Raw genomic sequence first — 25,135 nt, forward strand, 5'->3', positions numbered from 1 at the left:
AGAGAGCGGGGAGGGGGGCGAGGCTGGAGAGGAGTCGGTGGAAGACAGAAAGACCACCGACCAACCTGCGGTGAATGAGTGAAAGGCCCAAAGACTCAGCTTCATTGCGGGAGATGCCGATGACCCTAAATGCCCTGGATTCGACAGTGAAGCCGAGAAAGGTGGGAGGCAGGAGCACCAGCCCAGAGGGGAGAGCAGTACTCCATCAGGCTGCGGACAAAAGCTTTGTAAGTGGTCAGGAGCTCAAGAGGGCCGAGGAAGGACTTTGCATGACGGAGGATTCCCAGTCGGCGACTGACTTTGGAGGCGAGGTTTGAAATGTGGCTTTCCAAGGAAAGGTCATGGCAGATAGTGAGAACCAGAAGCTTGTAAGAAAGGACTTCTTCCAGAGAATTGTTGAGAAAGTGGGTGGGGGGGGGGGGTTTTAAACGGTCCTTTTGAAGAGACATCGTGAGAGTTGAAGAGACATAGTGAGAGACATAGAATTGAAGATTGTAACGTTTTAATTGTTACTAAACGACCCGTGAACCCGTTGGGTTACCGTTGTGACAGCGGTTGATGAAAAAAATCATTTCAAGAAAAACAAAGATATCTCCAGATATACCGCTGAGGTTGTTTGCATTGATCAAATTCTCCTGAAGAGTACTTGACTGAATCGGGAATTGATTTTCTAATAATTTTTTTCATTGCCCGATTTGAACGAAACTTGATACTGCACACCGCAGGAGAATGGTGAGTAAGGTGGCCCTCAAGTTTTTGTGCTATCGTCTACCGTTTTGGCTGTATTTCGGGAACATACATACATACAAGATGAGAGTTTTAGTAATATGTAGATTCGTTGGTATTTTATTAAAATAATGCATTTATAATGTGGATGAAGGTCTAAAGGGTCAAAAGGTATATTCCAATAGTATGTAATTAATAGACGAACGTAAATAATCGACACAGAAAGCATCACACACGGACGCACGCACACACACGCACATACACACACATACCTCATACATTTATAGTTGAGAGGAATATTGTTTGTGAGAATCTTTGAACCGGTTGTTCAACTTTTAATTATTGAAACAACATCACATGTTATTTTAATGGCTTACCTTTTGGAAACGCACACGAGGGCTGAACCGCATGGGACTGACTTTGTGACGACTATGACTTTTAAATTGATGTAAGTTTTTATGACGTGGGACTTAATAAGAGCATCATTTTCAGTACCGACGTGATAGGTTCAGATGTGTGATGAAAAATCCTTTTTGGCCTGAAAGAGTTAATGGTTTGCTAGCTCTTACTTACATGGCAAGTGACCCGTATTTTGCGGCTTTGACCCGTTTAGTGTCGTACCAACCCGAGGGGGGAGGCTATGGGGGTCACTGAGAACGGAATCTCGTTCCTTATTGGATGCATAAAGTGTCATGTTGCTACTCTTTTTGGTTCTGTATCAAGCACAGGTGAATGCATGTTGGTGTTGGTATCGAAAGTCTGGTTCATGAGCTACCACGACTCATGATCATGGGTTGCGGTATCTCAGTGTCTTGCAAGGTGAGACCATGACTGCTTTCCTTCCACCTCTTCCATTTGTTGAGCGAGTTAGGCCTCCAGATCAATGAGAGTGGCCTTGCTCCTAGCCTGTACCAGTTCACTTTCGGCTTGCATTTTGAGAGACTCCAGCTTCATGATTTCCTCAAACTCTTCTCTTTCCATTTCTCGCTGCCTTGCAATTTTCCCATTTTCCTTCAAGAGCAAAGATCTTCATAACTGCCTTGATTCTTATTTGTTTATCCTGTTCAGCCATTCGAAGAGCTAGTCGAGCTTTCATGGCTTTGGCTTGTCAAAAGCGGACTGCTGAGCTGGATGAGCTGTTTTTGAAGGCGTCACCAACAGACATCCTGCTTATGGTGGGTGGCAGCCTTGCTGGACTATCCTGCGATCCAAAAGCCTTCAAAACCTGCTGGTTAAAGGTAGCTGCAGTTTTATAATCGTCGACACTTTAATTGAAAACTTCCATTTCCTGGGTCAGCTGATGGTATTCTTGAAAAACATTCACCTGGTCTTCACTTTCATCCTTAACTAATGTCATGAATAATTGGGCAAGTCTACAAATTTGTTCTAAGAGTTATCCTGAAAGAAACGTTCTCTCACCGTTTGTGTTCTCAACATTATCCAGAAGAGTTTTGATTGACCGATGTATGCGGGTAACGAAACTCAGTTGTCCCACACGTGCCATCTTCACAGTGTGTAATTTCTCTGTGTAGACTTCAGGTTTCAACATCACAGACGTTTGTCTTCGTCGTTGACTTGTATGAATGGCCGAGTCCAAGTGCTCATCCATTGTCGGCTACCAGGGGGTCGAGGAAGTGACCAGTTCGACGAAGCGAAAGAATAACTTTGAATAAAACAATGTACAGGCACTTGGTGACCTGTACCACACCGACGGGCGTACGAACATGAATGTGATGACAACTTTCCCAGAGAATGCCGTTTTATTGTAGAATGAACAAAACCATATGTAAAGGATATTGGTTCATACCAGCAATATGGAAATTTCGTGCAATAAAACATACAGAAACGACCAGAAAATTCCAAACGATTAAAATGTTGGAGGTATTTCAATCACAGGAAAATAACCTACCAAGTGTTCACATCCATAGAATGAGCTAATGCTCAAAGGAAATCATAAAACAGAGATATACGGAGGTTCGCAACGCTCCGAAGTAAAACGCTGCATTACATGGCAGACAGAAAATGAAAATGTCACCAAAGGTGGGAGATGTTGATGTTGATGCCAAGCCTCAACATGCACGTTATGGATGGGAAGTCATGAAGTACTTTCTGAAAGGGCACGGTTGGAAGACACGTGATATTCATCAACTAAACGGTAGATGCTTTACCGAGAACACGAAGCAGTGTTGAGGCATTCAATGTCAGCAATAGTAAATGCTGACGGAAATGAGCGATGTAAACCAAAATCAAGCTGGAGGACACTCTCCAAAAGTAACAATAGCACTGTTGTTACAGGCATGTAATGAATATTCCTGTCGATTTTTTTCTATCCAGTGGTAGACAGTGGCACAATGCTCGCTTCTGCCCCTGCATCCACAAGAAAATGAAAGTCTGCTAGTATCATCCACGAAGAAGAGAAGGCGATTGACGTATGGCCCAGGTGAACTCGTCGCCAATAGTTGTGGGCCTCGTCGGTTCCCTGCGGGTAGTACAAGCATGGTGCTCTACACCGATGAGTATTAGCACCGAAGGGTACGTGGTGCCAACACCAAACTGGAGTGTTCACGGAAGGTGAAGGCGAAGGGTAACTCGAGGTATAGAATTTCTCTGTCCTTAAAAGGGACACACGAAGATGGGCACGACTGGTGCTGCACAGCATGGAGCTCCAGGATGAGCTTCTTAAGGTCCGCCATCTCAGATTGAAGCTCTGCGACGTGCTGTGGTGAAAGTGTCACATTAGCCACGGCCGATGTAACGGCGTCAGTGAGATGTATAGCCAGGTCCGTAGTGGCGGGTAGTGCCAGCTATGCATTAGCTGCATCATGCGGATGTTTGGTGATAAACTTTGCAAGAACAACTCACGAAACAGCGACAGGCCGAAGGTGCCATGGCGGTCACTGAGAAGCTGCTACATATGATGCAGTAGTTGTGTGTGTCTTGAATCTCCTAAATCCTCACTTGTAAGAAGTTGTTGAAAGTGGCGGTGCTCAGAGGGGGGTCGTGTGTGTTATGAGCATGGCCTTCAAAGTCGTGTCCAGGTTGTTCATTGGAGGCTGCTGTAAAATATCTCTCACCTCCATCGCATACTCTGGTGACAAGGAGAAAACAATGTATTTGAATCGTGTGAACTCGGTAGTAATGTTTCGGGTGTCGATTTTCACTTTGACTTGTGTAAACCACAGATGCGGGTCATTAGGCCAGAATGGCGGCAGCTTTATCAAAACAGGTGCCAATGATGAAGCTGGTTGAGTGACCAGGAAGGGCACAGCCGGTTGGTCACTCCCTGGACTGGCTGCGTTCTTGTAACTCCTTTCCGTCAATTTGGATTTCCCAGCAGCTCAAACAAAGCATTTATTCTACCAAAGCAAGAAGCCTTCAATAGGACATGGAAGGAGCACACAAACAACAACAATAACAACAACAACGTTTCATAAAATATCCTTTTTCGTGCGTTTTATTTCATTTTACATCCTCATTGAGATTCACAGATCGACGTGCAATGTCTGAAGTACAACATGCCTTCTCTTGATTAAACGAGTTATCGATCAGGACAATGAAGTTCGTCAACAAAAGAGATTAGTGTCGACTCAACGACATGAAAATGTAGATTAGACTTGCTTATCTCTGGCAGACCTGCTGCTTGACACTGTTTTTTCAATTCTTATTCGAATTGGTGAGTTTACAGAACATCTTACCTTGCGCAATCTTGAGAAAAAAAGCGACATGGGTGGAGTGTGCGAGCGACACATTTGATTGGTTGAGATGATGTAAACTGCAGTAATATTTTGTCCAAGTACTACTAAACGGAAAGTTTTTGGAAGCGGTAAGAAGGTGACTTGTGTTCTGCAAGTGTTCAAGTATATGATTCAAATAAAATGAAGATTAAATTGTAGAAAATGTATTTTTTTTGAAGTTTACCGCCTTTGATGCAGCGAATTTCACACCACACTAACCCGTTACATTCGTTACTTGTGCTCGTTGTTTGTGTCCTTTATGACGGCCCTCAAAACAGCAACTTTGTTTGGAATGATTTTCAATTTTGTTTCACTGGCAGTCACACAAAGTAAAAAAAAAATTACCTTACTCCTTCGTGCGCATGCATGCCATTTGCCAAAGTACTGCGAAACTGCCATTTCATTTTCTGATTCATGTTGAAAATAGAACATTCATTTGAAATTAAGTTGTTCCTCGATCATAAACCAACGTTGAAGCAGTTAGAGAGACAAACAGACAAAGTGCACAAATTGCGAACCCCACTTTACGCTTCGTGCACAGGGTTATGAAGCATGACTCGCATCGACAAATCAAATGTAAATGCCAAATATACCGAGCAGTGCCCCATGCTCATGGCTAACAAGAGCTTTTCAGGTAACAGTTAACGTGCCAGATTATGGCAACATTTTGTTTTGAAACTCACAAAGAGAAACAACACGACCATTTTATAGCACATCCGATACATGTACTAACACACATTTCTACCACCCACACTTGCAAAATACCGCAATTACATCATTTCATGTTTCAGGAAAATAACCAAGTTTGTTTCCGAATTGACAGCCATACCTGGTTTGACTATGCCTGGTGTTGGCTTAATGATTAGGGTGGCGGGTTTTGGATCCTACGGTCCTGAGTTCAAATCCCGCTCCGCTGTTGAATTAATACCAGGTGGGGTTAACTCGGCCTGTCATCCTTCCGAGGTCGGCAAAATGAGTGCCAGCATGCTGGTATCCTGCGTCGGAGTGGCGACCCGTCCAGGATTGTGCCCAATAGCCAAGGAGACTGCTTCGGCAGCACCAACGCTCTGCAGAGTATGGTCCCAATCTCCTCGTCCTCCTCCTCCTCCTCTCCTGGTTTGACTCAGAAGCGCAACTCATCGAGTTTGAGAACAGCACGAATACTGCTTATTGGAAAATACAGATCACAAGTCCTGCTTTTTGCATTTAGATGGTGGACAAATGGGGATGCAAATCTTGCGTTTAAAAGGAGTCGGCATTGGCATTTTCAATATCTTGGCCAAATTCTGCACAAGTATGAAATGTAGTTTGTTCATCTTTGAATGGTGTCAGTAATAGGGAAGTCCAGCAAATTTAGTGGGGTGAGGATACAGCAGATGCAAGACAGGACAAACCCTTCATTGCAATGCAAAACCCAGCACATATGGTCTCCAAGCGCCCTCTCACGGTGTGGTCTACAATCACTCGAGCAGTTAACTTAAGTGCAACATGTACCTATGCAAGTACCAAGTGCTTGTAGGTGGGTGCATGCAGGAATAATGGATATATGGGCTTGCAGGTTTCATGCATAAATGTCACATGACATTCATAACCCTATGCTCCATAAAAGATCTACTTTAAGCAAGAAGTCACATGTTTCAAAAAAAATATATATATTGTTTTGCAGCCTCAGGTTAGAGGCTAACTTACCATTTGAACATAGCCCACAAATGCAATTCCCGACAAACCCCACTGAGGCAAGCACAGGCTGCAGATGGAAACATGCTGACTATTTTATCGACTCTTCAGATAATGAAATGAGACCAACACTGCAATCGGACTTTATACACATCTAGTTCAATTATAAAATTATTTTCCAAATAATAAATTAGTTTAAGCAATCAGTTCTGGACAGTATAATATTTGCTCCATTTCATGTACACAGTTACTTTGATAAACTTTAACATCTAAAGTTACTTTGATAAACAGTTGTATGAAAGAACAGAACACGACTGCAGGACAGCTGGAGTTTCAGAACCTCGTGTCGGAACAAATTGATTGTTTTCGAAATGAAGGGCGAAGTTTTCAAAAATCGAATTCTCTGAACAAACAGATCTGTGGAAAACAAGGTACGATGGGTATTAAAACAAGCTGCTGTCTCGAGGGAAGAGGAATGCCAAGCAAAGCAATTCCATCGATGGGAAATGGTGGGATGCATGGAGTACAGGTGAGTACACTGCCTTGACAGAGGTGGAGAGTGGAAAAGCACGATTTGAAGACTAAAAAGAGCCCAGTGAGAGTTGTAGCACAAAAACAGGAAATTAAAAAACTGCTTTTACCACTTTACCCTCACCTTTAATTAAATATGCACAAGGACTGACAGAATGGCTTAGAGGAGCACACACTCACCTCTGAGTTGTCTCACTTGGGTTTGAATCCTGACCTAGTTATGAACCGTCATCCTGGTGTTTCACAGGCATGGTGATTCATCACTGTGTGTGACATTCCTTCGATGTACTTTAAGCAGGTGTCCTGTCTGCCAGCATTGGTTGGTGGACATTAAATATCCCACGGTGTCCTTTGTAAAGAGTAGGCAAGATAACACCAGCACCCTCAACGAATTACAAATTTTTGCCACAACCAGCAGAGAGCAATGATTGGACAGCGGCACAGCCACACCCTCAGCCAATGATGCTTTCCCACAGCTTTGTTCCTCATACGAACAAACGAAATATTCACTGCAGCCTCTGATAAATTGACCAAAAAAAATGTGCAAGGCAATTGGCAAGGAATGTCTGTGCAGAATGAAGCAAACCATGAAAACTAGACGGGCACTCAAGAGTACATAGTCTCACCTCGTGCGTTCATTCTGAACAAAAACCATGAACTGAACATGCTACTATTATGGCTCATATACCCATATCAATGCACCCTATTATGTGACATAGTTTCATGGCATGAGATATGAACATCATAAATTTAATTCATCACCAACATCCGGTCAGAAATCATATAAATGAAGTTTCAGATTTTTTGGATAAAAATTTCAATTCAACCAATTATGGCTGGAATACCACTTCTCCGATGATGTGATCATCATCACCCTGTATAGGCCTACCCCATGGGGAGTTCAGGTCAGGTATGGGAGCATGTGCCAGAACAGCATGTCGCTGCGTCCACTCACTTTCCGCCGGTACTCCAGGGGCCTCCGTCTGGCCATCCCCTAGGCCAGGCCCATCCCCATCTCCTTGAGATGATGGTCAACCTGTTGCAACCATGAGGCACGTGGTCGACCCACTGGCCTCCTCCACTCATGAGACTCCCTCGCTGAGAGAATCTGGTGAGCAGGATCAGAGTCAGGAAAACGAGCCACATGTCCATACAGCCGCAACTGACGCTCACGGACTATGCAGGTAACAAATCTCATCCGAGTCTCTCTCAGCAACCGCTCGTTGGACACAAAATCCGACCAGCGATAGCCAAGGATTCTCCGAAGATACCTGGTACCAAAGGAATTAAGTCTCCGTCTCAGATCCTTGGTCAGAGTCCAAGTCTCGCACCCATAGAGCAAGACTGGAAGTACCAAGGACCTGAAGACTCGGACTTTCGTCCTCCCGCACAGGTACCGGCAGCGCCACACCCCATGATCCAGTGAATCCATGACTCCCCAGGCCCGACCCAGACGTCTATTGACCTCTGACTCGCAGCCAGCAGAGACATGAATATCACTGCCAAGGTAAGTGAATCTCTCCACGAGGTTCGGAGACCGGATTGCGGCGAGATAATGGTGGGTGGTTACACCTACTATTGGTTTGGTCGCTCTGATGGTTACCATACCCAAGGAGTTGCTGTAGCTGTGTACAATAAGCTGACCCCAATGATAATTGAGGTAACACCGGTCAACGAGCGTATTAAGAGATTAAGGATTCGTCACTCCTTAGGTGTCATTTCCCTGGTCTCTGTTTATGCTCCGACTGAGGCGAGTGATCGCACCGTGAAGGATGCATTCTACACCACACTCGAGTCTGTGGTTGATCAGTGCCCAGACGAGATACACTTCTAGTCTTGGGGGATTTCAATGCATCGACTGGAACTGATAGGGATGGTTATGAGGTGTGTGTTGGTCCCCATGGGTCAGGAACTATGAACCAGAATAGCACTAAGTTCCTTGACTTTGCAAGAAGTCATGGACTTAGGGTGGCTGGTTCATGGTTTCAGCGCCCAGAAGCTCATCGCTGGACTTGGTATTCCAACGCTGGCGGTGTGGCAAAGGAGATTGACCATGTCCTCATTGACGGTCGTTGGAGGATGATCCAGAACTGCAGGGTCTACCGGAGTGCTCAGTTCCTCAATACTGACCACAGGCTTGTTGTAGCAACTCCAAAGCTGCACCTTAAATCCTGGAGAATGGTACCATCCCAGCCTCGGCTGGATGTTGCCAAGCTCAGGGATGAGAGAGTAGCTGAGGAGTTTGCGAACAGGCTGAGTGGACACTTGGGGGGTCTGGGTGCTTTGGGGGGTCCTGAAGAGTTGTAGAGCGCCTTCAAGACCACCGTCCTTGATGTTGCCGGTGGATGCCTTGGAGCTCACCGCAGGGCAAAGAAGAATTTTGTCTCTCAAGGGACACTGGATACCATTGACCAGAGTCGCAGGGCCAGGCTGAATGGCAGAGCTGAGCTGTTCAGGGAGCTGAGGCGTAAAACTGTACGTGCACTGAGGGTGGACAAGGAGGCCGATGTGCGAGGAATCTGTGAGGGGGTAGAGCATCACCTGTGGACAGGTGATTCTCGTCCCGCTTACAGGGGAATTCGCGCATTACGTTCATCCAAGCCCATCCCTCGGAGCACTGCAGTTCGAGCAGAGTGTGGAAGGCTCTTGACAGAGGAGTTTGAAGTGAAGGCCCGCTGGGCCGGTTACTTTGAGCGGTTGTACCAGGCTGATCCCCCAGCTGTCGAGTTGGACGTCAAGGGTGTTACAATCCCTGTTGCTGACCCACGAATCAACTGTGGTCCACCTTCGCTTGTGGAAACACGGGCTGCGGTGAACCAGTTGAAACGGGGCAAAGCTCCAGGGATCTGTGGCATCCATGCTGAACTTCAAGGCTGGTGGAAATGCTGCACTCGTGTCATTGCATGCAGTTTTGTGCTCTGCCTGGAACACAGGCATCATCCCAACTGACTGGAAGAGGGGCCTTGTTGTCCCTCTCTGGAAAGGGAAGGGTGATCGTCAAGACTACAACAACTACCGAGGGGTGACGCTGCTCTCAGTGCCGGGCAAGGTCTTTGCTCGGATAATTCTTGATAGGGTTCGCCACCATCTGCTTGAGCACCAGCGTCCAGAGCAGTCAGGCTTTACACCAAAGAGGTCAACGATTGACCGTATCCTTGCATTTTGTGTCCTCACCGAACGCAGTCAAGAGTTTCGGCAGCTTGCAGCCTATGTTGATCTCTGTAAAGCGTTCGATTCAGTGAATCGGGATGTCCTCTGGAGGATTCTTGGTCTTCGTGGGGTGCCACCAAAAATGATCGATTTGATGTCTGAACTCTACTCTGGTACTGAGAGTGCTGTGAAGTGTGGTGGTACCATCTGACTTATTTCCAGTTGTTACTGGAGTTCGTCAGGGATATGTACTTGCCCCCACACTTTTCAGCACTTGTATGGACTGGATTTTAGGGAGGATGTCGGAGAGATCTAGCTGCGGTGCATCGTTTGGGAATGTCAAGATCTCGGACCTTGACTTTGCAGATGATGCAGTCATCTTTGCGGAGATTTTAGACATCCTTTTGGGGGCCCACGAGGTGCTGAATGAGGAGTCGGAGCCGCTGGGATTACGGGTTTCTTGGGTCAAAACTAAGATCCAGGCTTTCGGTGACATCTTGGATGCTGCTGTCCTGTCTGTGTCTGTTTGTGGTGAGGATGTTGAGGTCGTGGAGAGATTCACTTACCTTGGCAGTGATATTCATGTCTCTGCTGGCTGCGAGTCAGAGGTCAATAGACGTCTGGGTCGGGCCTGGGGAGTCATGGATTCACTGGATCATGGGGTGTGGCGCTGCCGGTACCTGTGCGGGAGGACGAAAGTCCGAGTCTTCAGGTCCTTGGTACTTCGTCTTGCTCTATGGGTGCGAGACTTGGACTCTGACCAAGGATCTGAGACGGAGACTTAATTCCTTTGGTACCAGGTCTCTTCGAAGAATCCTTGGCTATCGCTGGTCGGATTTTGTGTCCAACGAGCGGTTGCTGAGAGAGACTCGGATGAGATTTGTTACCTGCATAGTCCGTGAGCGTCAGTTGCGGCTGTATGGACATGTGGCTCGTTTTCCTGACGCTGATCCTGCTCACCAGATTCTCAGCGAGGGAGTCTCATAAGTGGAGGAGGCCAGTGGGCCGACCACGTGCCTCATGGTTGCAACAGGTTTACCATCATCTCAAGGAGATGGGGATGGGCCTGGCATCTGCCTGGGAGATGGCCAGACGGAGGCCCCTGGAGTACCGGCGGAAAATGGACGCAGCACATGCTCCCATACCTGACCTGACATGCTTCCTCCTATCTCTGCACAACACACCCCAATAAATCATCACTGTGCAGTATTATACGTGTTGAATTTTCACCGGGATATCACTTCACCGATATTGTCATGAAAAATCACACTTCTCTCTCTCCCCCCCCTCCACCGCACTTAGATCTGACACCTGACCGATAATGTCTTTCTCCACATAAAACATTTAACTTTTTCCTTTAATTCAATATCGCCACCAAATCACGTGACCTAACAGTTATTCGTCATCACCTGCCTCTTCCCTTCAGTCCGTCCGGACTCCCGCTCCACCCCTTTCCCCTCCCAACACAATCCCTCCAGACTCCCACCCACATCCCTCCAGATTCCTTCCCCCTCCCCTTGCTTTGCCTCCAACACCACCCCACCCCTTCCTCCCATGACAATCCCTCTGGACTCCCAACCCACCCCTTACAAAGCAAACATGGTGAACATACAAATCCTTTTAAATGAACCAATTAGCTTACTTCCCTCAAGGTCATGGAACTCATCTCAAGAAATAAAATCCTGACTTTTCTCCAATGGCCCAAACTCACACCATCAGTTGTGATTCGGACCAAATCAGATTCCGATCACACACTCCACCCTGGCCATGCTGCTGCTCTCCCTTGGGATTGAGGCCCTCATCAGAAACTAGATCAGAGCAGTCTTGACATTTCTCCAGCATTTGACAGTTTGCCAAGATACCTCACTTTCCAAACTCTGCAAACCATATTTGGTTCCTCTATCAGCCAGGCAGACTTCCTGTATCCTTAGTCATGTGGTTCTCAATGGGATCTTCATTTTCGCTCTCTTTCACTTCGTGCCTTGGGCTCAGTCCTCGCCCTAATCTTCATTAACAATTTGGAAAATCCTCTTTTCTGACTCCACCCTCTGCAATGACATCCCTCAAAGGCAGGCAGTGGCTTCTTCCCAATGCAGAGACAGAAGAGCTGGTCAACTCTTGCAAAGTGTTTCAATCCGAACTCCCCCCCATCTACTTCCTGAACAATCCTCTTAAAGTTGTCACTCAAGCATTTGGGTCTCACCATCAGTCATGACTCTCCCCACTGGGCTGGTTGGTGCCCTTGCCTGATACCTTGCTCAGCTTGACTATCTGGAACTCACTTTTATGTTGCAGACAGGCTTGGTGGTCTGTCTTCCACCATCTCCTTTCTGGTCTTGCACACTGCCAACCCCCCCCCTTTAAGTTTCTGCAGGGCACATGCGATTATGCCAGTAACCCCCCCCCGCCACCCCCCTTAAACAAAGTGCAGACTCACTGCTCACCACTCAATGTTTTTTTTTTTTTTTTTTTTAAAGCAACTTCCTCAAATTTGGAATCTTATTCCCTTTGGGCTTCAAGATAGCTGTTCACCACAACTCATGCCTTTGTGAGGACTGACATCCACAACCATCTTTTACCCCCCCCCCCCAATGCCCATGAAAAACCAAACTTTCCACTTGATTGAGTGTGCAGCCGTGCACCTCCTCCATAGTGCTCAACCCCATCTTCCTTTATTTGTGCAAGTCTCCCTCTATTTTGTCCCTCAACCTTGCTGCCGTTTTGTCCAACTCATCCACAAGCCTCGACACATCTAAAAATATTCACTTATTTTTGTATGCAAAGACAGGAAGAGAAAAGCACAATGGGGTCAGAACGTGGAATTGTTTTTATTTAATTTTTTTTTGCCTTTTCAATGCACGTGCAAGATCACAACAAATGAAAAGCAAACCTCTAAGGCATCATTAAATGAGCTTCCAACAAAACGAACACGTTTTAAACAAATTTTCTACATCAAACATACTAACTGTAAAAAATTCTTAAACTGTGAAATGCCACAAGAAATGGCGTTTTTTGTTTCACTACTTTAAATGGTTCCTGCCAGACCTTAAAAAAAAAAAAAAACACCTAGAAAAGTCTGAAAGAAGGTCCGTGTTAAAAAGGAGTAATTAAATGCACATTGTTGAGCGGTACGCGTCTGTTATTAGTTGAACCCGATCAGAAAAACTGCCATATTTGCAATAAAAAAAACAAGATGATAGTTAAAATCCCCATCGCTCTCAGATGAGTGATTACAAGCCTGAGCAAGCAGTGTTGGATGGTATGTAGATGTTGGAAGAAACATTATCAAAAGACAGCAGAAGTGATTCGTTTGGGTTAAAGCAGGAGACATCAAAATAATAAAAGTGGTTGTAGAAACACTCAAACCTAAAGAAAACATGCAGAACAAGCCCACAATGTCTGTTCTCACTGTTAAAGCTATATCTTTCCATTAATAAAGAAAAATGCACTATGGTTTTCCGGCTACATTTCTAAAAGTGCTATAATTTCACTACGTGCGACAATTTGCACAACAGCCACAAAAAAAACAATTAGAAGGCACGAGTTAGCCTGCCTGCAGCTCACAAGCAGTTCCAGCCTTTCTGGTTACGTGTGAGGGGCTGGTGGTGGTGAAGGCTCTCCAGTGCATGGCTGAAGTACCAGCAGGCTTTGCAGTAGTACTTGAAACATGCCTGCAGCACAAGTAAAATTATTTTATACAAAGAAAAAAAAAAAAAATCATAAATTATAAAAAATACAAAGTAAAAAAGGGGTGGGGGGAGGGGTGGCACAGACTAATGGTCCTAGAGTTCATCTGGCTCATTCCCAAAAAGTGGAGTGATGGATGGATCAGTATAAAAAAACAACATAAATATGTTGTATAACATGAGGTATTTTCAATAAAAGATTGGCTTTATACTGATGTTAATAAACCAACAACTTTGGATTTAACTAAAATGTTAAATAATGAAAATTTAAAGTTAAGAAAACAAAATTACCCCCGTGTGGGGGTGGCAGTCATCTCAAAAATACCACAAGTTCTCAATGTTCAGTTCAGGTTACCGTGAAACAGTCCAAACTAACCGTTTAGATTCAAATACTTCACAGAGATACACTAGGATAATACTACTAATGACATATTTAATAAATATGTATTGTTCATTTTGTACCCAGATTAACACATCATAATCACCAGTAAGTGCAATACGTGGTTTTCCGGTCCGTCCAGTCTCTGGGGACATTTCACTTCCGGTTGTAGGAAAAAAAACGAAAAAAAATAGGCTTAGCTCTCGGAGATTATGATAATCCTGTAGATTATTCTTCACTGATTATAATGCAACTTTCAGAATGAAAATGGGTCAAGTATTTATAGAGATATTGAGGTTTGAAAAATCGTTAGAGCGAGCAAATTCAATAATTATTAATTCCACAGAAGTTTCGTGACACTGCACAAAGTAACGTCAGTTATGAAAAAAACATTTTGCATGCCAGATTCATTAATTATGGAATGTACTCTGATATATTAATCAGAAAGCATGTAGCATAATTTATCACTTATCCCCTCATCCGGTATCCGTGGCCTCGCCCCATAGCCTGCCGCCCTATGTCCGCCGGTGATTATGTTAGATATCGGCACGATCGAGAGGAGCCTGCGAATTATCCCTGCTGATGCACTGAATTGATGCAATCGTTCGGCCAGAATATTCGTTGTCAAGATGTTGCGCGATTAAATCACCAATACAGTCACTCGAATTTATACCCCCGACATACTTCTTAACAATCACCTTTGTCCCAGAAACCACAATCTAAACCAAGCTGGCCACTGCTCAGACGCCATGACCGGACAACTGCGCAGTTCTACCACGCAGTTTGGTTAAAGATGACTCGGCATTTGGCATGCGTGCACGAAATTATATTTTGAAAATAAATGCCGATGTTTACATTTCGGGTTTTGAAACTTTTGCACCTTCGGCGGAAAATGTATAAATATAAAAGGCTAAAAATGTGTTTTATATTTCATTTCTCCTTCCTTCTTTGCGAATCGCATCGGCGTTTTTGGCCATCTTCCAGATCACGTGACGATCAAACGGGAAGGAAATTCAAAAATCTGGTTAGATTCAAGATAATATTTTTTACTATCATAATCAATAAACAGTTGCCGAATATCTTGTAGAATGGCAGACGAGATAGGTTTTGAAAATGGCGATTTTGATAACTTGCGTGACCTCGTCCCTGACCTTGAACCCGGACAAAAGTTATATCGTTGTGCAACACTCATCAACCTCTACCCACATACTAAGTTTAATCAAGATTGGAAAGAAAAAGTGACGGACGTACGTACGGACATTTGGTCCGGCTTTATGAGGTTATCTCGGTAGAGATGACCTAAAAAAAGATAATAGACAGTTACAAGCTCAAAAAAAAAAGCGAAAGAACGGCCCGCTGAACTGGACACTTCTTCAATGAGCGAGTGAGCGTCCGCTTTGTTTTGGAGAACGTGACGTCACCATCCATATATGGCACGTGGCTGTTTTTTTTTTTTTTTTTCAACAGTCTCGAGAAATAACAACTTCGGAGTTAAATTTCATTAATTTTCCCAATAGTCATGTGCCGCTCAATGACGTTCCGGGCAACGACGGATTACATGTACAACGGGTCTGCCAGCTCTGAAAAATTTTTTTGAAAAAAAATATGGAGCTGAAAAATTCCTATCGCCGAGTGATGTAGCCTCGTATAAAAATAGCACATACAATTATGGACACTCTACAGAACATAATACCTCATAATGATAATAAACGACAGTGTGGCCCTGTTATAATGCGATCGTTGAGGTCCATAAAATGACATCGCGAAAAAAGCAGGGTCATGCTAAACCGGGATTCAAGGAAATCGGCTTTCAAACTGAAGCAATGGTTCCACGTTTACCTTCTAGCAAGTAAATTACCTTTGAATTGAAGAATTCCACTAATAAATCGTTGTTCGTCAATTAAAACAAATTCATTTTTAGTGAGCTTTTTATGTTGTTAAAACGATCGCACTGTTCCGAAAATATATCACAATTGGCAGGTGCTAGTTTATTCATTTGTAAATTATAACATCGATGCAATGATTACGTATTTATAAAATCCAAACGCTATTTATTCACCTTTCTATAATCTATGCGAGAGGAGGTTGTAAGCTGCTGCTAACAACACTGATGGCCGTCATGAACTGCACAAAGGTAAATCTACCGAGTCTTCTGTCTCTTGGATGTGTGTTGTGGTGAATTGAGGTGAATTGAGGGACATGACGCGGGATCACATGTTGTGCGTTTCGCGTATAAGGGGAGGTCTCCGTGGTGATTGTCCCCGGGGCATTGCCATTTACATCGGCTGTTCACTTGATGCTCGTTGACTGAAGGTGCTCATTGACTGGTGAGAATGGAGATTATATCGAACTCCGTGCTTACGCGGATTTAGTCTGCAATGATTAATCGCACATGTATACGTTACTGCTTATGTACTCCTAGCTGAACCTGTATTCCCCGGTATGCCCACAGAAGCGGCTCCAATCAAATGGAATAAAGCCTAAACTCTGAAGGTTCTTCTCTCGCTCTCATTTCAATTTATTCCATTTGGTTTTCTCGGCTCTCTCAACCAACGATGGACAAGATCTACAAACCAGAGAGGTTCGACGCAGACCCAAACGCGACTGATGCAGAAATGAAATGGTCGCATTGGTTCTGTTCCTTCTCACACTATCTGACCATCATCGAGGAGGGAGCTGACAAATTCGCCGCTCTCGTGAATCATGTCTCGCCCAGCGTGTACAGGCTCTTCTCGGAGTGCGACACTTACGAAGCAGCGATCGAGGTTCTGGAAGCGCTCTACGTGAAGCCCAAGAACGAGGTATACATACGACATCTTCTCAACACACGCAAGCAAGCAGCCGGGGAGACAATCGATCAGTTCCTGCAAGCTCTGAATCAGCTGGGAAAAGACGGCAGCTTCCGGGCCGTAAGCGCCGAGGAACACCGAAAGGAAGCCACACGGGAGGCATTCATCCAAGGACTCAGATCAGCCCACATACGGCAACGCTTACTAGAGAAAGCGCAACCCACTCTTGACAAGGTAGTCGATCAGGCACGAGCGATGGATACGGCTCAGCAGCAATCTGAGTCATTTGGGACACCGATGCTGCTAATGAACGCTGCTACGATGGGAACCCAAGGAACCCCACTGGCACAGACACAGCCAGACATAGGGGATGGAGAAACACCCGAGGAGCCGGATACCCAGGCCACGTCAAACTCCTCAGCAACTGCTCCGGCTGGTAAATGCTTCTTTTGTGGGTACAAAAGGCACCCTCGTCAAAAATGTCCTGCCAGAGATGCCACATGCATGAATTGCGACAAGAAAGGGCATTATGCCAGGGTATGTAAATCTACTCTAAGGAGAAATAAACCCACTTCTGCGGCTCTCTACTCGCAAAATAAATTAACTGCAGCCTCCCCGGGGAATCTATCCAAGGCTATCATCAACGTACGAATTAACGGGCATATGGCAGAGGCACTGATTGATACCGGTAGCTCTGAAAGTTTCGTCAACAGCTCGCTAGTGAAGGGCAGGAAATGGATAATCCACCCGACTGACAATACGGTATGCATGGCCGCCACCTCACTACAATCCCGCGTACGAGGGTACTGCAATGTTGAATTGGACGTAAAAGGGTACACGCATCGGGATGTAAGGGTACTGGTGCTTCGTGATTTGTGCGCAGACGTAATTCTGGGTCATAATGTCCTCAAGCAGCACACGAGCGTCGAAATACCCTTTGGAGGAAGCAAGCCTCGTCTAATTTTAAATGCGTTGACCACCGCGGAGGTGACGTCCCCCCAGCTGTTCGCTAACTTGTCGCCGGTCTGCAAACCGATAGCGATTAAATCGCGGCGATATACCACTGCTGATATGAATTTCATCACCTCAGAAACCAAGCGATTACTGGAAGAAGGAATTATAGAGCCGAGCGATTCGCCATGGCGCGCACAGGTGTTAGTAACCAGCAGTCAGAACCATAAGAAACGAATGGTTGTCGATTATTCCCAAACGGTCAATCGCTTTACCCAACTCGATGCCTACCCCCTGCCGCGCATAGACGAGATGGTCGAACGCGTGGCCAATTATAAGGTATTCAGCACCATCGACTTGCGAAGCGCCTATCATCAAATTCCCATCCGAGAGGAAGACAAACCTTACACCGCATTCCAGGCAGGGAGGCGCCTCTACCAATTCAGGAGAATACCTTTCGGTGTCACGAATGGGGTAGCTTGCTTCCAACGGGTTATGGACGACATCATCTCAGATGAAAACCTCAAAGACACTTTTGTTTACGTGGATAATGTCACAGTGTGCGGTAGGGATCAGGGGGAACATGATAGGAATCTGGACAGATTCTTGAGCATTGCTAGAAAATATAATCTGACTCTCAACTACGAGAAATGCGTATTCTCGGCAAGGTTAATTGACCTTCTCGGCTACACAATAGCCGACGGCACAATTAAGCCTGATCCTGAACGATTGCGCCCACTTCGTGAGCTACCCCCACCTCAGGACCTGCAGGCAATGCGCCGGGTGATCGGCATGTTCGCTTACTATGCAAGATGGATTTCGCAATACTCCGAGAAAATACATCCCCTAGTGCATTGCAAAAACTTTCCACCAGATGCCGCTGTTGTAAGAGCTTTCCACAACCTCAAGGATGATATCAGTAAGTCCGTGGTTTTATCGATCGACAGCTCGGTGCCCTTCGTGGTGGAAACCGACGCTTCAGATCACGCCATAGCTGCTACACTTAATCAGTCTGGGCGGCCGGTCGCGTTCTTCTCGAGAACTCTCTCTAGAAGCGAGCAGAGACACTCAGCGATAGAGAAGGAAGCGTACGCCATCGTCGAAGCGCTGCGGAAATGGAGACATTATTTACTGGGAAACCACTTCACGCTCGTTACGGACCAACGATCCGTGGCATTCATGTTTGATGGGAAAAATAACGGGAAAATTAAGAATGAAAAAATTATGAGATGGCGGATAGACCTAGCTTGCTACAGTTACGACATTGTTTACCGGCCCGGGAAGGAAAACCCTGCTGCAGATACCTTCTCTCGGGTCTACAGTTCGGCAACAATCAGTCAGGCTTTGCAAGACCTACACGCGTCTCTCTGCCACCCAGGGGTAACCAGAATGGCACATTTCGTGCGCAGACAAAACCTTCCCTATTCTGTTGAAGATATTAAACAAATGAATGCTTCATGCCCTGTTTGTGCTGAACTAAAACCCAGATTCTTTGGCGCGGCATCTGGCAGACTGATCAAGGCCATTTCCCCCTTCGAGAGACTAAACATCGACTTCAAAGGGCCCCTGCCGACCGAGACAGACAACAGATACATATTCACCGTTGTTGATGAATATTCAAGGTTCCCTTTCGCATTTCCGTGCTCGGATATGACCTCGGGCACTGTCGTGAGATGTCTCTCTGACCTCTTCGCTATGTTTGGGAAACCTTCGTACATACATTCAGACAGAGGGCCGTGTTTCATGTCGGCCGGGCTAAAACAATTCCTACTAGAGCTCGGCATAGCAACTAGTCGAACGACGGGTTACAACCCACAGGGAAACGGGCAGGTGGAAAGGTATAATGGAGTTATTTGGAAAGCCGTAACTCTGGCGCTGAAATCGAGAGGACTGGGCCCCGAGCGGTGGGAGGTTACTCTTCCCGACGCTCTGAATTCCATACGCTCTTTGCTCTGCACGTCCACCAATGCAACTCCTCACGAACGAATGTTTACTCACCAGCGACGTTATGTTGACGGTCAAACGGTGCCCAACTGGCTGACCCATCCCGGTACAGTGTTCATGAAATGCCCGGTCCGACAAAGCAAGTATGAACCCCTGGTGGAGGGGGTCGAACTCATTGACACTAATCCAGAGTATGCTCATGTCAGGCTCCCGGATGGCAGGGAGACCACTGTGTCGGTTCGCCATCTGGCTCCCTCAGGTACTCCTCCCGCAGGTACACCACCTTCTGGCACTCCTCCTTCTGACATCCCCCCCCCCCCAGGAACTCCACCGGGCGACGGGGCTGCCGCGTTCCACCCGAGAGCGATCGAGGAGTCATCCCCGGCACAAGTCGAGGCTCACCAAGAGGATCGGGAGTCTCCCTCAAGTGAAACTGCCATTTACTCCCGGAGAGGTCGACGAATAAGGCCCCCTCGACGACTCAATCTGTAAAGGGGATTATCGGCATTCTCGCTGCTCATGCTCCTTATGCCCATTATATCATATCGATGCTCATTTCCATGCTCCTACAACTCAAAATAATCACTGCTTGGCATGTATGCTTCTGTAGACCTATTAGTCCGCGTTGCTTGAAATGTATACTCCTATAGTGCTAAAGCAATCATGGTGTGTAAGATGGGCCCCTAGTTGCATTTTAAAGGTGGGGAGAATGTGGTGAATTGAGGTGAATTGAGGGACATGACGCGGGATCACATGTTGTGCGTCTCGCGTATAAGGGGAGGTCTCCGCGGTGCGTGGTGATTGTCCCCGGGGCATTGCCATTTACATCGGCTGTTCACTTGATGCTCGTTGACTGAAGGTGCTCATTGACTGGTGAGAATGGAGATTATATCGAACTCCGTGCTTACGCGGATTTAGTCTGCAATGATTAATCGCACATGTATACGTTACTGCTTATGTACTCCTAGCTGAACCTGTATTCCCCGGTGTGCCCACAGAAGCGGCTCCAATCAAATGGAATAAAGCCTAAACTCTGAAGGTTCTTCTCTCGCTCTCATTTCATGTGTTACAATTGCCGACAATATTCAGTACAGTAACATGCTGTACAGGTTTGTATCCGAGGAGCAATAGGCTACACCATATAGCTTAGGTGTCTGTTTGTGTAAGTACGATGTTCGAAAACAAAAATGAAAAAAAAAATGATGTTCGCACAACGATGACGTCGCTTAACAACGAGTTTCTCAGAATGTAACCCGTCATTAAGTGGCGCATGACTGCAGTTCGGCAACCACAATAGTTTGCATCAAACTATTTAATGCACATATAATCATATTGATACATTTTCAGAACATGTTTGGTGACCCGCAACCTGCTCTTTAAGGTTCCAAGGCTTCAGGTTGGGAAACCTATTTTTGTTGAGATGAGCAAAAACACCCAAGCCCATGAAGACCAATGAAAATTTGGTCCAATGGACCAACAAACCCCCCTCGTCCTTATTAAATGCTGCACATCAAGCAAGGAAGCAGCATGTACCATTTTTGAAGTCTTTGGTTTGCATCAGTCTGGTGTTCGAAGCATCGACCTACCAGACTCGGAGCGGAAACTACTCATTAAACCACTGAGTCCAATGCTTCACTTTCGAATCACTCGCCTTTTGTATGAAAACACATTTACCACTACATTGCAATTTCATCCAGATGAGCTATCAATTACATGAAATTTTCGCTTTCAAAAGGGTAATCCTGAAAATGTTTAGCCTCAGGGATATAATTATTGACAAGTTGTCCAAGCCTTACAACAAAGCATCGTCACTCACAATTTCACGACAGAAGTACGGCCCATTCTGGGTGTGGCAGAGCTGGCACATGGCATCTTCAAGATATGGATCAATCTGAAGCTGTCAAGGATAAACACAAAAAGTGTTATGATCTACAAAATCTGACGAGTCACATCTTGTGAGAATGTTCCAAGGCTCACCGATGAGCATTTTGGAACCAAAATCAGCCAGCTGGTGTGTGTGTGTGTGTGTGTGTGTGTGTGTGTGTGTGTGTGTGTGTGTGTGTGTGTGTGTGTGTGTGTGTGTGTGTGTGTGTGTGTGTGTGTGTGTGTGTGTGTGTGTGTGTGTGTGTGTGTGTGTGTGTGTGTGTGTGTGTGTGTGTGTGTGTGTGTGTGTGTGTGTGTGGTATATATTTTGTTACGGAAATTGCCCTTATTGGACTACTAAATATAGGATTAGCTCAGATCCCATATTAAATGCATGTTTAGCTCGGTTGTGTGGTAAAATTGACGTTAGATGTGTCAGGAGCTGTAAGAGGCTGTATTATTGTTTGTGCGGTGGTGCTGGAACGAGAGCTCCCTCTTCCTCTTCCCCATTCCGGACAAGGGCCAGCCAAGTTGGCTCTGAGGGTGCGGCCAAAAAGGAGAAGTGAAGCTAAGGGGAGGAGTTTGTCGGCTTCGCCAAGAGAGGCGTGCTCGTGTGTGGAAGGAGCGAACGAAAGAGAAACGAGAGAGAAAAGGAGTTCTCAGTTTGGAAAACGGTCGGGTTTGAGGCGCGCTCATGGCTTCGAAGCGAGCTAACGAAGGAGGCACAGTGTTGGATCTGCCGGGAGACGTTGAACCTGCCTGCACGTCGAGGATTCTGCTGTGAGAGACGGCAACCGGCTTTGAGAGGCGAGCGTGGAAAAGGAAAGAAAAGGTGATTCGACAGAGAGGACGGAGTTGGGAAGTCGGGCTTCGAGGCGGGAAGGCAGGAGAGGAGATGACGGAGCCTCTGACGGTCCCTGCTCACACCAACGGCTCGACACGTTTGCTGATCCGCTTGCCGGTGCCCGGCACCTCAATTTGGGGCCTTGTCTGGAGAACAGGCCAGGCCTGGATTTGTACGCTGGACCTTGAGAGAAATCAGCTGAGGCCCATCGTCGACCTTACGCGAGGTCAGAGCGCATGTGGTGCGGAAAGGAAAGAGTGCGACATCTGCCTGTTGAGAGCGACATTCGTGCTTTTGACACTGTCCTCGCGTCCACGAGACATTACCAAGTACTCTGTCTTGCATGCATGCTGTCTGTCTTTGTCGGCACGTGTTGTACAAGGCATATATCGGTAGGGACCCCCTCTAAACCTGTAGTCCGTGGTTCCCTAGTTAAGAACGGGTTGAGGATTGTTAATAAAAACAGTCGTGAATTTTGCTTGTGTCGTATTCCCAGATGTTCCCCAATAAATCTGGTTGGTTCGTATGAAGTTGCCGCGTCAAGGAACGAATTGGCATATAAAACCAAAATAGTTACAGACTGGCAGAAAACGCTCGGCATCTGACACAACCAGTCTGCAACCGGGGTCTATTTCCCCAACTGGAAAGGTACAAGGATTACTTTGGTATCGCGATTGAAGACGCGTGACCCGAGGCCTGTGCCGAGCGGGCCGTCATTATAAACCCCGAAGACGGTGGTGGTGAGGGTGGCGCCAAGTCGGGCTAGAATCCCGCCACCGTAACAATATATATATACATATACACACACACACACACACACACACACACACACACACACACACACACACACACACACACACACACACACACACACACACACACACACACACACACACACACACACACACACACACACACACACACACACACACACACAGTCAGGTCAGGTTCGATCTGTGACCTGCTACAGGTACCATGTAAACCTGTTCCATGGTCGGGTTGTCGGCGACTAAACAAACAGTCTCCCTCACCAGGTTTTCTGGTGAGGAGGGTGTTTGGATATGGACACCCAGCAGGATTAAAAACAAAACCTGTCAAAGGGCGGAGGAGCTCCTTGTGAGCCAACGGCCATCCATATCTAGTGCCCAACTGTGTCTGCGGACGTCCTCCTGCAGTTGGGCTACTTCTTATTAGGAGGTTGGTGGCAGGATTTGCACTCCGGCCACCGTAAAATGCTTCATTCCGCAAAACGCAAAAACGCAAAAAAAATCTGAAAACCCACTCCGTGGGAGTACCTCCTGTGCAGCTTCCCTTCGCAGGGCAGCTCACCGGATGACGGGATTGGGGCAAATCCTTCAGGACCCCCAATCTTTGATAGGAGGGAAACCACGGGGTAACATCCCTGGGTCAGATTGTGGGAGAGTGTGTCGGAGTGGTGCTGAGGTGTCGTCCACCAGACGGCGGTCTCCTTGGGTTAACCTGAGGCGGTCCCTTCGGGTGGATGCCTGGAATGTCCTATCCCTAAGAGAGGATGATCACCTGTCTCTGTTATCATCTGAGCTCAAGCGTTTGGACATCGGGATTGCAGCTCTCTCTGAGGTTCGGAGACCGGATTGCGGCGAGATAATGGTGCGTGGTTACACCTACTATTGGTCTGGTCGCTCTGATGGTTACCATACCCAAGGAGTTGCTGTAGCTGTGTCCAATAAGCTGACCCCAATGATAATTGAGGTAACACCGGTCAACGAGCGTATTATGAGATTAAGGATTCGCCACTCCTTAGGTGTCATTTCCCTGGTCTCTATTTATGCTCCGACTGAGGCGAGTGATCTCACCGTGAAGGACACATTCTACACCACACTCGAGTCTGTGGTTGATCAGTGCCCCAGACGAGATACACTTCTAGTCTTGGGGGATTTCAATGCATCGACTGGAACTGATAGGGATGGTTATGAGGTGTGTGTTGGTCCCCATGGGTCAGGAACTATGAACCAGAATAGCACTAAGTTCCTTGACTTTGCAAGATGTCATGGACTTAGGGTGGCTGGTTCATGGTTTCAGCGCCCGCAAGCTCATCGCTGGACTTGGTATTCCAACGCTGGCGGTGTGGCAAAGGAGATTGACCATGTCCTCATTGACGGTCGTTGGAGGATGATCCAGAACTGCAGGGTCTACCGGAGTGCTCAGTTCCTCAATACTGACCACAGGCTTGTTGTAGCAACTCCAAAGCTGCACCTTAAATCCTGGAGAATGGTACCATCCCAGCCTCGGCTGGATGTTGCCAAGCTCAGGGATGAGAGAGTAGCTGAGGAGTTTGCGAACAGGCTGAGTGGACACTTGGGGGGGGTCTGGGTGCTTTGGGGGGTCCTGAAGAGTTGTGGAGCACCTTCAAGACCACCGTCCTTGATGTTGCCGGTGGATGCCTTGGAGTTCACCGCAGGGCAAAGAAAAATTTTGTCTCTCAAGGGACAATGGATACCATTGACCAGAGTCGCAGGGCCAGGCTGAATGGCAGAGCTGAGCTGTTCAGGGAGCTGAGGCGTAAAACTGTACGTGCACTGAGGGTGGACAAGGAGGCCTATGTGCGAGGAATCTGTGAGGGGGTAGAGCATCACCTGTGGACAGGTGATTCTCGTCCCGCTTACAGGGGAATTCGCGCATTACGTTCATCCAAGCCCATCCCTCGGAGCACTGCAGTTCGAGCAGAGAGTGGTAGGCTCTTGACAGAGGAGTCTGAAGTGAAGGCCCGCTGGGCCGGTTACTTTGAGCGGTTGTACCAGGCTGATCCCCCAGCTGTCGAGTTGGACGTCAAGGGTGTTACAATCCCTGTTGCTGACCCTCGAATCAACTGTGGTCCACCA

The 25,135-nt window shown here is 46.6% G+C and overlaps 1 protein-coding gene across 6 annotated transcripts in view; it reads right to left on the reverse strand.

The window, feature by feature from the left end:
* Positions 1–12,627: 12,627 nt before the first annotated feature.
* Positions 12,628–25,135, reverse strand: part of CPEB1 (cytoplasmic polyadenylation element binding protein 1) — a 68,682-nt gene continuing 56,174 nt past the window's right edge. For all 6 annotated transcript variants that reach the window (XM_085849856.1, XM_085849857.1, XM_085849858.1 and 3 more), the window contains 2 exons: positions 21,384–21,464; positions 12,628–13,489 (listed from right to left, as the gene is read on the reverse strand). In XM_085849856.1, coding sequence (XP_085705982.1) covers positions 13,379–13,489; positions 21,384–21,464 — 192 coding nt within the window. In that variant the 3' untranslated portion in view covers positions 12,628–13,378. The remainder of the gene's footprint in view (positions 13,490–21,383; positions 21,465–25,135) is intronic.

Source organism: Eptatretus burgeri, chromosome 12 (genome assembly GCF_056783735.1).
Source record: "Eptatretus burgeri isolate ZD-2024b chromosome 12, Ebu_testis_v1, whole genome shotgun sequence".
NCBI lineage: Eukaryota > Metazoa > Chordata > Myxini > Myxiniformes > Myxinidae > Eptatretus > Eptatretus burgeri.